The sequence below is a fragment of the Cariama cristata genome, unplaced genomic scaffold (assembly GCF_000690535.1).
Source record: "Cariama cristata isolate BGI_N322 unplaced genomic scaffold, ASM69053v1 scaffold11419, whole genome shotgun sequence".
Lineage (NCBI taxonomy): Eukaryota > Metazoa > Chordata > Aves > Cariamiformes > Cariamidae > Cariama > Cariama cristata.
In genome coordinates, this window is record NW_009637425.1 from 241 (window position 1) to 14,334 (window position 14,094).

Here is a 14,094-nt window from a genome sequence, read left to right on the forward strand (position 1 = left end):
GGTTCAGGTGTGGTTGCCAGCCAGTGTGGGATCCCAATCCTCACACCGTGAGGAAAAGTGACTGTTAAATAGGAAGTACCTCTGAGCCTGTTTGGTGGAAGACCAGTCGGCCCTGGCCATCATCAGAAAAGCTCTGACGTTTTTCTGAGCTGAAACTAAAGAGCTCAGTGTGAGCTACAAGAGAAACAGTTAGGGTATTATGTGGTTTCACAGATGTACTTTATGCAGATGTGTGGGTTTTAAGCTTAAAAGTTTGGTAGAAGCACATCTGTCAAAACATATTCTAATGCTTTAGGATACGTTCATTTTCATACGTGAACAAAGAAGAGTTTATTGAACCTGTTCCCCTCTCCAGCAGAGCACAACAAAAAGCTAGTGTCATGCTGATGAAAGAGGGTACAGGTATAATCACTACCTTCAGACCACTGGGGTGTAATTCATTCCAGTTTTCCTCTCTGTTCTCTAGTTAAAAGTGTATGACAGTCTTACCTTCCATGCTTTGTTTGCTTTTAGTGTTCAGACAGAATGGCTCCAGTGAACCAGCCAAAGGAGCATGAGAGGGCACATGAGCATTGGCCAGAAGAGGCAAAATCAACTGGGAAGAGAAAACCGGACTACGAGGAGCTAGGGAATGAGCCGCAAGCCAAGAGGTTGTTTGTGAGAAAAACATCCAAACCCCCAGAGAAAATCGGTAACATTTCCTCAGATCCTTATTGTTTCTCCCAACCAGATTTACCCTAAATGACAGGCATCGACTAGTTGAAGAGGGAGAACGCCAAGAAGCGTGTTCAGACATGAGTGTTCAGATGGGGTTATATATTGAAGTGATACATGGACATGTATTGGGGTAGTACCTCCTCCAGTTATCTGTCTAGTCGGGGTGTGTGTGTGTGCCCGTGCATGTGTGTTTCATTTTTGAGACTCCCTTGGTAGAAGCCTGCTCGCTGAAGATGCTGTCACAGCTCATTTGAGCGTGGTTAAGTTTTATGGAATTCCTGAACTACCAGATGTCTCCTTTATTGTAGGGCAGACCAATCTTGGTAATACATTGGGTTTTTTCTCCCATGCAATTCTTAATGCAGTTGCATAGTTGTAAGGTTGGTATCTTACAGCATGGAGTCTAAACTGGCATTTCCACCCGATTCTTTGCATGTTCTAACTTTTGCTACAGTAAGTAGGAATACTTTCTACCTCTACTTTTTCCTTTAGTATGTAACTTTAAAAAAAAAAATCTTAAAGATTTTTGATATCATGAGGAGAGGTGATTTAAGTTCTAAGATACTAGAAAGGTTAATGCTTAACATTATCATGAAAGTTGCGTAGGCTTGAGCTGCAGTAAGGACTATTTTCATAGAATCATAGAATTGTTTAGGTTGGAAAAGACCTTTAAGATTGTTGAGCCCAACCATTAACCTAACACTGCTAAGTCCACCACTAAACCATGTCCCTAAGTGCCACATCTACACGTCTTTTAAATACCTCCAGGGATGGTGACTCCACCCCTTCCCTGGACAGCCTCTTCCAGTGCTTGAAAACTATTTCGGTGAAGAAATTTTTCCTGATATCCAATCTAAACCCCCTGGCACAACTTGAGGCCATTTCCTCTTGTTACCTGGGAGAAGAGAACACCACCCACCTCACTACAACCTCCTTTCAGGTAGTTGTAGAGAGCGATAAGGTCTCCCCTCAGTGTCCTTTTCTCAGATAAAACCTTTAATTCCATCGTTTGTTTAGGAGATGACTAGAGTTACTGCCTTGTGTGGAAATATTACACACTTTCTGTACAGTTTTGGCTTTAAGGATCCAGAAATTACTGAAGTGTTTTTCAACAGTCAGAGATACAGGATTTTGTACATTTTGTACATCTATGATTTTGTACATTTCCATTGTCTGGTGTGTAACTCCAAACTTGGAGCAGCTGGCGGTGTGAACAGTGGACGTGGAGGCAAAGTACTCCGAAAAGAGTTCTGTGCATCTTCCGTAGTTAATTTAGCTACATGATTTTCATTGTGACTTCATGGCCTGATTTTCAGATTTGGTAAGCATCTGCAGTTCCTGTAAGATTCAGAGGGAGTTGGATGTAGCTAGTACTTTGGAAAAATGAAGAAAATCATATCTTTCCCTTAAACCTTTGTATTTGAGCTTTTCCATTTGGTATTCCAGTTTTGATTTTTAAGTGTTTTTTTCTCCTGATCCATATAGGACAGGTTCAGTTTCTTGCAATTGAAACACTTTTTTAAATGCATTTCTTCCAGCAGATTCTAAAAAGGCCTAAAGTTTGTTTCTTAATAAATTATCCTTCATAATAAAATGGAATTTGGAAAAAATACCTCCATTTCTGCCACATCTGAAGAAGGAACTGTGGGTGCTAATTCTTCTGTGAAAAAAGGAATTTGAATATAAATACTTCTATACCTATTTCAACAGGTGTGAGAAGTGTTGGCACTATGCTGGCATGTGAACAAAGAAGTTTAGTTTCACACCTGTGCATTTCTAGGCCCCAGTGTTGCATGAAAGAAAGATTTCATTTAGGTTCTAATCATACAGAATGATCCCTCTGTTTTTGGTCTTCTGGGTTTTTTTATAACTATCCTTAAATGAAAATAGCATTTTTGTTTCTTAAGAAATGCATTTGATGTCTAGATCCCCCGGAGTGTTACAGACCATTCCCATTGAGATGATTAGATCACAGATACGGGGCTGAACAGATCCAGTTTTTATGTAAAGATCCCTGAAGATAAAAACTTGGAACATGAACAAAATGTAGAAGCGTGCTGTGTTCTCAGCAAAAATCACTCCAAACAGAAAGGTTTTCAGGCGATGAGGCATCAGCAAATCTATTATCAAAAACAAAACTCACAGTGCTGTAAGCAGACTGTACGGGCTACAGGCACAAGCAGATCGAATATTCTGATTCACAAGCGGGCATTTCAGGAACTGTGTGGGAACTCATGTTGCTACGCGTGGGGAATTTTCAGGTGTTAACGTTTCTGCTGGTCACACGTCTGACCTTCCCTTTGCTCTATCCAGGGGCTTGCCTCCTCCCGTGGCATATTTCCAAGTTGTTGGGGCTTTGGATAGCTTCATTGTGTTTTGGGTGTGAACCATTCAAATTGTACGCTGTCCAAGAGATGCACCACCCGTGGCATTGCTTTAGTCCTCTCCTGTTGTCTTTTTGATAAATCTTTGGCAAGGAGAAGGAGGGTTTAACAAGAGGAAGCATACACAAAGCTCTGGCAGGCTATGGCAAGCACTGGACTCCGTAATTGCAGACATGTAAGAATCATTTAGAGACTTTTATCTTGTGGCTAAAGCTTTTAATGGATATAGTAGTAAATGCAGATGTCTTCCGGTGTTGTTTAGTGAATGAGCATGACGGGCATTGGCTCTCAGTAAGTTTCGCTCTTTTCCTCTGTGGCAGGTTGGAATGGAGGTGGCTCCGTGGTGAGAAACAACAGAGCCCTTTTCCATCAGCCGTGCAGCATTGTTCATTACGTCTACCAGAACATGCTGGGAGGCTCCATTCGGGCGCAGCTCAGGCAGGTGAGGAGTTTCTCTTTCGTGACCTGTTGGACATCTCAGCTCCCCACGTAAAGACGTCTTCAACACAAGCAGGGAAACTTTAAAGGGGCTTAAAGTTCCTCACATAACACAGTTTGTGGCTCCAAGCCTGGCACACCCTTGTATTTCTTAATCCTGTAAAATGCAAGAGCTGAGATGGCTTTCCCTTTTGGTTGACCCAGCCCTGTCACTCTACACTTTATCTTCTGCTAATTCTGTGCTTTCTTGAATCATATTTAAAATTACTCACTCTACCAATTGAGTTATTGCACAGTGCTACTTTTGCACACTGATCTGACTGTTTTGTTGTACTATTTTCGTATCCACTCTACTTCGCTAATCATGTCAGCTATAGTGTTGATTTTGACTCCTCACAGACATACTCCATCAAGTCCATAATGTTTTACTGTTTTTTTCAGAGCCATACTCCTCCTTTCATTTGAAAGTTAACTTTTTTGTAACATCCATAGGTGGGAAGCACCTGGGCTAGCTTTATCTTCTAGATGATTTATCTATTTTAAGTATCCAAATGATAAGGAAATCACCAAGCTCATCCAAGCAGTACCTGTTCCTCAGCTGAATAACGGTACAATCGTGTCATGGCTTCTCATTCCCTATTTCAAGTGTTCTGTTCACTGTTATGCTGTATAGTTGAGCTGCAGGTAATTTGGATGGAGGACTATAATATTGTCTCTCTGGATGATGTGTAACATTTTGGCATCCTCAGTAAAGACACAGATAGTCATAAGTGCCTTTTACTGGTGTGGAGGCATGTTCTTCTCCCTCGTTAATTATCCTGCCTTTTTAGCTCAGCCCACAAGGCTTAGCTCCCTGTACATCATTTAAAGTGTGAGATCTCTCAGTTCTCTGTTGCTTTCTGAGTGCTGTGGCTGATGTGGGTTTGTGTGGTCCCAGGCTGTTTCTCTTGGGGACAGACAGCATGTTCTCTTCAGTCTGCAGAGAGGTTTAGACTTTTGCGTGAATGTACTAACGCTGATGGCAATTAGAAATTGTTAGCACTCCTCATTCGGAGAATCTCAGGGATCCCTGCAAAAGTCGTAATTCTCTTTATCTTTTTAACAGTGTCTGCAGCTGCCCTTTCTGCGTTCCCTTGCCTCATACCGCCTCTTTCGAACAGCAAGTCCCTTTGACAGGAGAGTGACATGCCTGGAATGGCACCCAACACACCCCAGTACTGTAGCTGTTGGTTCCAAAGGTGGAGACATCATCCTTTGGGACTATGAAGTACTTACTAAAACCTGCTTCATAAAAGGGGTAAGCCTCTGGGTGCGTGCAACGGGTGGGAGGGAAAACTGGAGTGCCACCAAATACTGCAAATCAAAACTGAGGTCTGTTGTGAGAAGCACGTAAGGGGTTTGGGTTGCAGAGTAGCCAGCTATGGGGCAGGACTGAGGTGCAACAGCATGTCTGTTCCTGAGTCGCAGACTGTTCTAGCGTTGGGGAGAACTGAGGCGTGTTGATTAAGTTCATGATGCAGCAGTACTTGGCGTGTGCTCAGTGGAAAAATAATACAGCAACTGGCAAAACAGTGATCTTAAATATGCCAGAAATAAGTAGGCAGAGAGGGTCTGTCTGTTTTAGGTCTTGATCTTTCTCTGCTCACCTTTAATTCTGTGTTAGATGAGGAAACATCTTTGAGGGGGGAGAAACAAAGTCCCTTTATCTGAAGTGAGAAACTAAGGTAGAATGAATGGTTTATAGAGCTGGCATGCCCCCTTGTTGCTATATTCAGCCATTCCCATTCCAACAGGGGCTGTAACTGTTATCCCCTTTCTAAATTAATGTAGGTATACGCTGGGAGGAGGTCTGTCCTCCAGAATTTCCAGAGTCATCTTTCTCTTTTTGTAACTAGTGTGGTGCCAGCCAGCCAGGGAATACGTTGCCTGGGGACTGAAGGAGTTGCGGTTTTGTCCTCCAGGAGGGCAGCTGTCTAGACAGCCATCCTGTGGGGAGACATGGTTGTCTTTGCCTCCTTGAAGGGCTGTGGTGTGTTTCACTGTTGCTGTTAAGGACATAGCAGTGAATGCAGACTTAGAGAACACACTTTTCTCCTTCCCCATCACTCAGTGGATTTTTCTTTTGTTCCTCCCCTTCCTTGTAGATGGGAGCTGGAGGGGCCATCACAGGAATGAAGTTTAACCCTTTTAACCCTAGTCAGCTGTACACTTCGTCAGTTGCCGGCACTACCACCCTGCAGGATTTTAATGGCAATACTGTCCGGGTCTTCACCAGCACCGAGGACTGGGAGTAAGAAATACAGCAATGCTTTGGGCCTCTGTGTCCTGCTGGCAGGAGTGCTACAGAGAGAGAGAGAGAGAGAGAGAGAGAGAGAGAGAAGGATGTTTGTCTCTAATATGTGGGAGCTGGGCTACTTTTTCTCCACCTGCATGTCCTTTATCCTCTGAATTTCAGGGATGCTCTCTCTTCCAGGGAGGCTCACGCTCCCTTTTTATTTTTCCCTGAAACGGGGTGGTGGGTAGGAGAGAGTTTTTCTTCATGAAGGGGAGGGACTCTTTGGTGCTGCTTACTTCCTGTTGTACATGGGAGAGCGTGGGGGTGCCAGTGGATTTCCTCAGCTGTCTGTTCTTAAACCTCCCATAGCTCTGTGCCCTGGGGACCTTCTAACCTCTTCACCTGTTAGCAGTGCTGCTCGTTTTCAGATGGTTTTTACAGGGCAATTTATAGTCCCCTCAGTGCTTCTCCCCAAACACCACTGACTTCAAGTGGTGCGTGTCGTAAGGGTCACCCCAGTTCATGCCACCTAACTTTTGGTGCTTATCTGAAATACCAAAATGAAGAGTCTGGGCTCCTTCAGTAATGAGCAGAAAGAGGAGATGAATCACTAGAGGCAACTCTATCTGCCTATGCTTAGAATCACCCTCTCAAACTGTTGCTTTTTCTGTGGACTCAGGAGGAAGCCTGAGCTCTTCAGTTAGTTACTTCAGTTCAGTGCTTAAAGGTAAGTGAGGGAATTTGGGTTAGCCCCCTCTTTGCTTTTCCCCACCTGATTGTTTCCGGGTGGCAACTTTCATGGTTGGTTTCCAAACTGGCTGTTCCAGCTGCAGCCTTGTAATAGGGCAGAAGGTGAACCCCAGTAGTGTTGGGCTGACCGGCCAGGTGAGCAAGGAGGGACAGACTGGGTCCTGGGACGGGAGGATCTCATACCCCAGTGGGATGCCTGTCACTGCAGTGATGCCTTGATCTGAAAGGGCATGCCATCCTCCTTCTACTGCTGTGAGGACAGGCAGGCTCTATGGGCAGGCCTTTTTTTATCTCCATTGGCTTCTTGAAATCTAGTAACTACAGTGAGACTTTATGGAGTAGTTGCTGTGTGAGCAGTAGATTGGGTGCACTTGAGTATCAAAGAGTTTGGGGACTCCCAGCTAGCATCCTTCTTTTCTGTCTTTCAGTAGGGTTTCCACGTTTCCTCAGTAGACAGATTGGGGGAAAACAACATAACAAAACAACGTAACAGCAATATAACATAACACAGAACATAAGATTCCTGTGCCGTGGCTTTAGCAGTAGGATTTCTCCTTGCACCACTCTCATCCTGCCTGCTGGTACCTTGAGAAAGACCAGATACAGCACTGGAAGCAGCCTGTAGGGAACTGGTGAATGAAATCTTTGTAAGAAAAGCTTGGTGCAGGGTTGTCATGAGGTTTTATGTGGTTTCTGCATGGAATGGTGCTGGTTTTGCTTGTGATCTTCTAAGCCTGGTCTGAGCCAGGTGGTTCACTGCAGATTAGACCTACCCCCATAGGAGAAGAAGCAATGCTGCTAATGAGGTTTGCAGCCCAAAGTGGTGGGGCTGAAGTTATATGCTTAGAATATATGTGCTGATATTGGAAACAGATTAGAAAAAAAAAGTTCTTATGTACGTGCCCTGTCAGAAGGCAGTGCATTGTAGCTAGGGAAGCCGGCAGTGTGTTCCAGGAGATGAGTGTTGTATTAAGATTTTGTCTTCCACTCTAACCTTGATGCCTCTTGGCTTTGTGTGTATTCCAGAAAGGGCCAGGAGATTCTCTCGGAGACATCAAGTTCAGTCCTAATGAGGCAGTGAAGCTTTATGTGGCATCAGGGGATGGCACCCTAAGTCTGCAGGACCTTGAGGGCAGAGCGGTGCAGGTGATCTCCCGTGCCCCGGACTGTGGCCATGAGTACCATAATGTTTGGTGAGAAGAGAGCACCGCAAGGTCGATTCTCTGTTCCTTGGGGTTAATGCTGCACTGCTTCTTGTGCTCTCTAACATCTTCATCTTTGCCAGTGTTAGGAGACTTGGTATGAATTGGTCCTGTGAGGGAGCTTGGAGACGGGCTCCTGGTCCTGACCCTAGCACTGCAGGGTGGGTGAAAAGCTAGGCAGCCACAGGGCACTTAATGTTTTTACAGTAGCTGAGCCTGCTGCCTTTGTCTTCTGGTGGTGTTTTCTAGTGACACCATCTCCTGTCTTGCAGGTGCTGACAGCTTTTCACTTCATAAAGTGTGAGGTGAGAAGAGCAGGATACCTTCCTCCTCTTCAGTGTCATCGGTGTTGTGCTTTGTCTGTGGCAGCTCGGGTAGCCTAAGCAAGCCACAAAAAATTCCTGCACATTCTGAGTTTAAAGTTACTGGGTTTACCCTCCTGCCCTTCTGGAGGTTTCAGGCCCACCACGCTGATTTTCATGACCTTGAATTCTAGAATAATTTATCTTTGCAACTGAAGCTCTCTCAGCAAGTTCCCAAAGGACCCCAGCTTTGTTCTTGCTGCCCTTCCCCTCCCAGCAGAGCTGGGGTTAAGATGTGTGTCTTTATCAGATAAGTCTATTCAGTTTTGTTTCCTGGAGCATGAAATTGAGACAGTTTGATGTGCAACTTTCCAGTCCAAAGCTTTTGTCTTTTCTTTACTGCTGCTTCAGTCTTTTGTGGAAAACATAATCTTTAAAGCTGTTTCTGTACATTTGTCAGTGTCACAAGGGTCTTCTGATCTTTCCCAAGGTGCGTCCATGTGCAGGCACCAAGTGGCTCTTTAGCCTCTGTTATGTTCAACTGTCCAACGTGTCACGCTCCATCTAACGAGCACTTCACAAATGACTAGGACGTTATTTCATATTCATATTGCCGATAAGCCATCCCCCTTCCTGATACTCAGGCCCGAACCATCAGGCAGGAGATTGCAGTTACGATCTGTTGCAGTCTCCCTTGTCAGGGACGAGATGGGAACAAGAGCTCCGCTGCCTTCACTTGCCCGTGGGAGGCAGCACTGATTTTGTGTCTTTCCCTCTAGTTGCTGGTACTGCAGCGTTGACGTTTCTGCAAGCTGCCGTGCAGTGGTGACAGGTGATAATGTGGGCAACGTGGTCCTGCTCAGCACTTCTGGTGAAGAGGTTTGTATGGCTCCATGCAACGTCTCCTCTATGGGAATCTTCATGGCGCATGTGCTTTCCTACACTCCAGGGACCCTGAAAAGAGGAGCAAGTACCTTGCAGCTCAGGAGATGAGTCCACCCCTTGTCTAGGTGGTGAGAAGTCCTCCAGTTTCACGTTGTTGAGTGTAATGGTAGTAATTCCCAAACAAGGACTGTGTTGTACGCTACCCCTTCCGTAAGAGTATTTGCTCCTGGCCAGAGTAATTACAGGGTAACCTGAAGATGTAAGCACCCTCTGCCAACAACCTTCACCCTTCCAGAAACTTAGTGCGCCGATGGGAGTCAGTTAAGAGATACTGCTTTGATGTATACCCTTCCATGACCTTGGAGTAGGCACACGAACAAGTCATTCAGCAAATGTTGGGACAGAAGTGGCACTACTGCCGTGAGACACGAGAGGGCAGGCAGAGGCAGGCTGCGCCCTCGAGTCTGAACTAGTACAGAAACACATTGGAGAATAGTTGGAGTGGGCCTTGCTTTCAAGAGCCTGCTCTATACCGTCACACCACAATTCCCAATTCTCCTGCCTCTAAGGGTAACATCTGTAAGAGTTTGCCACCCAGTGAGCTGCGGCCAGAGGCAGCTGTGTAAAGTAGTGGGCAGAGTCAGGAGTGCTCCAAATGATTTGTGCTTATTCAGGGTTAGTTGTGTCCTTTCCTTTTTTTTTCCTGAAAGAATGTGAGAGTCTTTTCTGCACTTGGGAGGATACCCATTATTGTAGGGAGGATGGGCCACCTTCACCTTTTTGATTAGAAATAATTTTGTGGCTTCAGATTTATTATATATTATGGCTTCAGATATATTATACAAATTTATTCATGGCCAGTTTATATCCATTTGTTCTTGTTAATTGAAATATTTCTGCTACCCTCATGTTTCTTTGCTGATGTGTTTCTAGAAGCCAAATACATTTCCTCTCACCTTTTTTACTGAGATAAACAGAGCAAGCTCTTTTGGTCTTCTCCCACAAAGTAAGCCCTTCATTATTATCTCAGGAGTGCATTTTCTGTACCTGTTCCGGTTTTAATCTTTCTGCAGGTGGAAGACTGGCACTGCGTAAAGTATTCCAGATGTGATCTTGCTTTGTTCGGTGGCGCTAATACTTCCCTCCATGAACCAGGGATTGCGTTTTCCTTTCTCATAGCTGTAATAACTTAGTGGATCGGAGTTCTAGAATTAAATAGTTTTCAAGGTCATTCTTCTCCTTTCTTGTTTCCAGTGGATAAACGCTTGGTGTATTTTAGAAGTTTTGTTACTCTGTAAATGTGAGACCTCTTTACTCTGCAGTAGTAGGTTATTATTCCATTTCTTTATTCCGGACCTTGATTATTTTTTTCTGTATGATTTTCTGTTTCCTCTGCTGCAGATTTGGAAGCTGAAATTGCACAGGAAGAAAGTGACTCATGTGGAGTTTAACTCCCGATGTGAGTGGTTGTTGGCCACAGCATCTGTGGATCAGACAGTCAAAATCTGGGACCTCAGAAACATCAAAACCAAAATGAGTTTTCTTCATCTGCTTCCTCATGACAAACCTGTCAATGCAGGTGAGTTGAGATAAGGATTTCATTGCAGGGATGTCTGCAGGGAGTCCACTCAGCTCAGCTTGTATTGTTGTGGCAATGTTAGCTTTCGCTCAGATTCGGAAGTTGCACGGTAGCTACTGTTAAAGCAAGGCAGGCATTGGGAACGTGTGGCCAGAGGCAGGGAGGTGGATGGGGCAGCTGCAGCACAGTCTTAGACCTGCCACACAAACCGTGGCAGTGTGCCTTGAGAGGTGAGTGTGGAAGCATCAGCAGTGGCTGAGCCTAGAAAACTGAATTCATTGGGGCAGTTCCTTTGACAAAAAGCAGAGCATGGGACTCAAACCTCTGTTTCTTGGGTGCAGTTTTACCACTTCATGGAAGTCCAAACTAGAGGTGTCTGTCTCCAGCCTTTCCACTAACTTTCCATTTGAATGAGCGAGTTCCTTTCTTTGCAATGTCTCTTTCTGTGATTCTGAAATGAGAATAATAATTCTTCCTAGGTAACCCAGTGCTGTAGGTTTCAGCTTACTGTTTGTAAGAGCTTTGAGGTTGGTTGAGACGAGTAAAGTCGTGTCTGTTGGGACCCACGGCCGTATTCACATCCCTATTAAAGAAATAGCAATGGGTTTCCAATCAGAGAAACGTGACTTTTATGTTTCTTGTCAGTCACAGCGCTGTGATCTTTTGTTCGCCTTATTGTCCCCCTCTCCTAGCTTACTTCAGCCCAACAGACGGTGCCAAGCTCCTGAGCACAGACCAGCGCAGTGAAATCAGGGTTTACTCATCTTCAGACTGGTCCAAGCCCCAGCATCTGATCCCACATCCCCATCGGCAGTTTCAGCACCTCACACCTATTAAGGTGAGTTAAGCCAGTGCAGTCTGAGAGGAGTATCACGCTTGGTGCTAGCAGCTGGCTGTAAATCAGAAGTGGTCTGGTTTCTGGGCAGGATGGTGGGTGGATGCAACTGCTGCAACTCCCAGCAGAGCACTGTTCTGAGGACACTCATGTTCCTCAAGCTGTGGGTGGGATGTACAAACTGTTGCTCGCGCTGCAGGTTGTCTGATGTGTGCAAGTATGAGCTCTGTCCCTTTCTCTTAACTGCCCATCGCTCTGTTCTATGACTAGGCAACATGGCATCCTCGCTATGACCTCATTGTAGCAGGTCGCTACCCAGACCCTAAGTTCCCGGGGTACACGGTGAATGAGCTACGAACTGTTGATGTATTCGATGGAAACACCGGGGAGATGGTTTGTCAGCTCCATGATCCAAATGCTTCTGGTATCATCTCGGTGAGTTGAGCGCTGCAGCTGAAAGGACTGCTGTGTACTGAACCGCGGCCGAGAGATACGGGTTAGGGACTCGAACAGTAGGAGTATCCTCTTTACTTGTGACAGACTCACGCTCTCATGGGGGGTATGGCTGCTGGCTAAAGCTGCTGACTCGAGCAGGGCTGGCCTGTTGTCATCTATGAGTTTTCTGTGATGTTCCTCAGGGAACACTGGGTTTTCCAGGTAGTTTGTTGCTGTTATAGAAGCCGTGGTCCTCTTATGACTCAGTTATGTAAGCAGTGATGCTCTTACAGACTCTGACTGTGTTTCCATTTCCAGCTCAATAAATTTAACCCGATGGGAGATACGCTGGCTTCTGGCATGGGTAAGTAAAGAAATCCTGGGGCACGAAGCATGGGTGGGTTCCAGTCCCGGAAAAGGGCAGGCTTGTTTTTCCAGACTAAAGCAAGTTGTGAGTGAGGGTTTCCCAAATCCCACTTGCTAGTAGTCCTCTATAATTTCCTACATCTCTAAAAGAGATGAAGACCTTCTTTTTCGTCTTCCACCTTTGCAGTTAGAAAACAGGTTGCTAGTCATCTCCTGTGAAACATTCCCGAGATGAAATCTGGAGGAGCAAGAAGCCCCCCCACAGCAGGGAGCTGCTGCCTTCTGCTGGCCATGGCACAGTAGCAGAAAAGGATGGGGGCAGGAGGAGAAACCTTCTCCTGCTAGGTTGTACCCTCTCCCTTCATTTAATTTATCTCATTTCCTAGGCTGCAGAGCCAAGGTTACTCAGTTTTTCGCAGCCTATGTGGGATTAAGGGAGCTGGCTATAGATGTAGGTCTTAGACCTCTGACAGGTGAGATTAGGAATTACTTATGTTTCTTAAATAGATCAAATTTCAGTGGCTGTGTGGAGATAGCATCTGCAATAAATACCTTTGCGTCCTCTGTACCTTGGAAATATCTTAGAACAGGCGAAGCATTTTGAATTTCTGGCATTTAAGTGACATAGCCTAAGGTATTGTATTGGATGTAGAGTTTCTCATGCACAGTGTTTAATTTTTCCTCTCAGGCTTTAATATTCTGATCTGGAGCCGGGAGGAGATGGTGGCCAAGAAGCAAGAACATCTTTTGAAAGCCATGACAGAACAGGGGATTGGAAGCTGGAGTTTGTCCGGACGTGGAGGGCAGAGGCAGGCAAACCCGGGGACAAGCAAACTCAAAGCTAACTTACTGTCTTGGGAGCTGGAGGAAATGAGAACAAAAAGCAACAATTCTAAATCACAGGGAAGGAAGCAAAAAGGGAAGGATCTAGAGAACTGATTTAGTATTTTGATCCTTTCTGGATCACAGGGTACAAGTTCAGTGTTGGCAATGGGCACTATAAGCCGTGCAGGGCATTAGACTTCAACTTGGTCCTTCCTCCCTGGATCTGATCTTGCTTCCCTGATTCTCTTTGCTTCCCCTTCTAGAAAGTTGTGTCAGTACTCAGTTCCTCCTCCAAGGGGAGTTACCACCCATTTTCTGAGGCACTAGGAAAACTTCAAAGATGTTCTCAGATCCTGCTGAGCCTGCCACATCTGCTTGTCATCACTTGTCTGAGGTTACCATCTCCTGTAGTCTGCTGTGGAGCAGCTCGTGACAGGGTCCCCAGCCTGTTCTAGTCAAACGGAGCTGAGTAACCCTTTGCTAACAAGATTAACGTCCTGAAAAGGTAGAATGTTCGCAGGGGTGAAGCGATGGGTAGCTTGGGTAGCCTAGGGAACACCAACCTCTTTATGCAGGCTTCTTGGAAAACGTGTGTCTGTCGAGAGCTCTGGCTTAGCCTATTCTGTGCTTGCAGCTATTTAACTAGACCACGAAGAACATGATGCTGCTAGAGCTCTTTACCTGCCTCATGGGATGCAAGGGCAGTACGGAGCTGGGAACCTCCTGCTTCTGTAGTTTCTATTTTCAGAGTTCTAGGCTTTTTCTTGCCACTGATTAGGTAATTTTTTTCATCCATGCCTATGTGCTTCAGAATGTTGGATGAAAATGTTGTAAAGCAGAAACGAGGAATTTCTTCCAAACATCCCTGCTCAGAGCCAAATCTCAAGACTGCTGTTAAACTGAAAAGTTTTGCTTTTTCTAGTTTGTTTACAAGGCTGCCTGGGGCCTTGCTGCTGTCCCAGAGGTTGACGGATGGTACAGGCTCCAGGCCTGTTCAGATTCTCTATGTTCACTTTTATAGTTTTGCAGTATTGTTTATTAATAAAGTTTTGTACTAAACTAAAATTCTTTGATATAGAGAGTGGCTGCTTTGAGCATTCT

At 45.3% G+C, this 14,094-nt stretch overlaps 1 protein-coding gene across 2 annotated transcripts; it reads left to right on the forward strand.

Moving 5' to 3' along the window:
• The first annotated feature begins 517 nt into the window (after positions 1-517).
• DDB2 (damage-specific DNA binding protein 2, 48kDa) lies at positions 518-13,247 on the forward strand. Of its 2 annotated transcripts, none has more exons than XM_009708320.1 (10): positions 518-691; positions 3,422-3,543; positions 4,645-4,836; positions 7,591-7,757; positions 8,848-8,947; positions 10,355-10,532; positions 11,225-11,370; positions 11,638-11,802; positions 12,121-12,166; positions 12,857-13,247. In XM_009708320.1, the coding sequence occupies exons 1-10, from the start codon at positions 526-528 to the stop codon at positions 13,105-13,107; spliced, it is 1,533 nt and encodes a 510-aa protein (XP_009706622.1). In that variant the 5' UTR covers positions 518-525; the 3' UTR covers positions 13,108-13,247. The 2 variants fall into 2 exon arrangements, with proteins under 2 accessions (XP_009706622.1, XP_009706623.1); XM_009708321.1 differs by lacking the exon at positions 7,591-7,757 and adding an exon at positions 5,684-5,829 and having other exon boundaries at positions 526-691.
• Positions 13,248-14,094: the final 847 nt, after the last annotated feature.

Excerpts from the sequence above, each read along its gene's own strand:
- DDB2 (XM_009708320.1), top strand. The coding sequence starts at position 526 with ATGGCTCCAGTGAACCAGCCAAAGGAGCATGAGAGGGCACATGAGCAT. Across the intron at positions 4,837-7,590 it reads AAACCTGCTTCATAAAAGGG|AAAGGGCCAGGAGATTCTCT; the intron begins GTAAGCCTCTGG and ends TGTGTATTCCAG. Across the intron at positions 11,371-11,637 it reads AGCACCTCACACCTATTAAG|GCAACATGGCATCCTCGCTA; the intron begins GTGAGTTAAGCC and ends TTCTATGACTAG.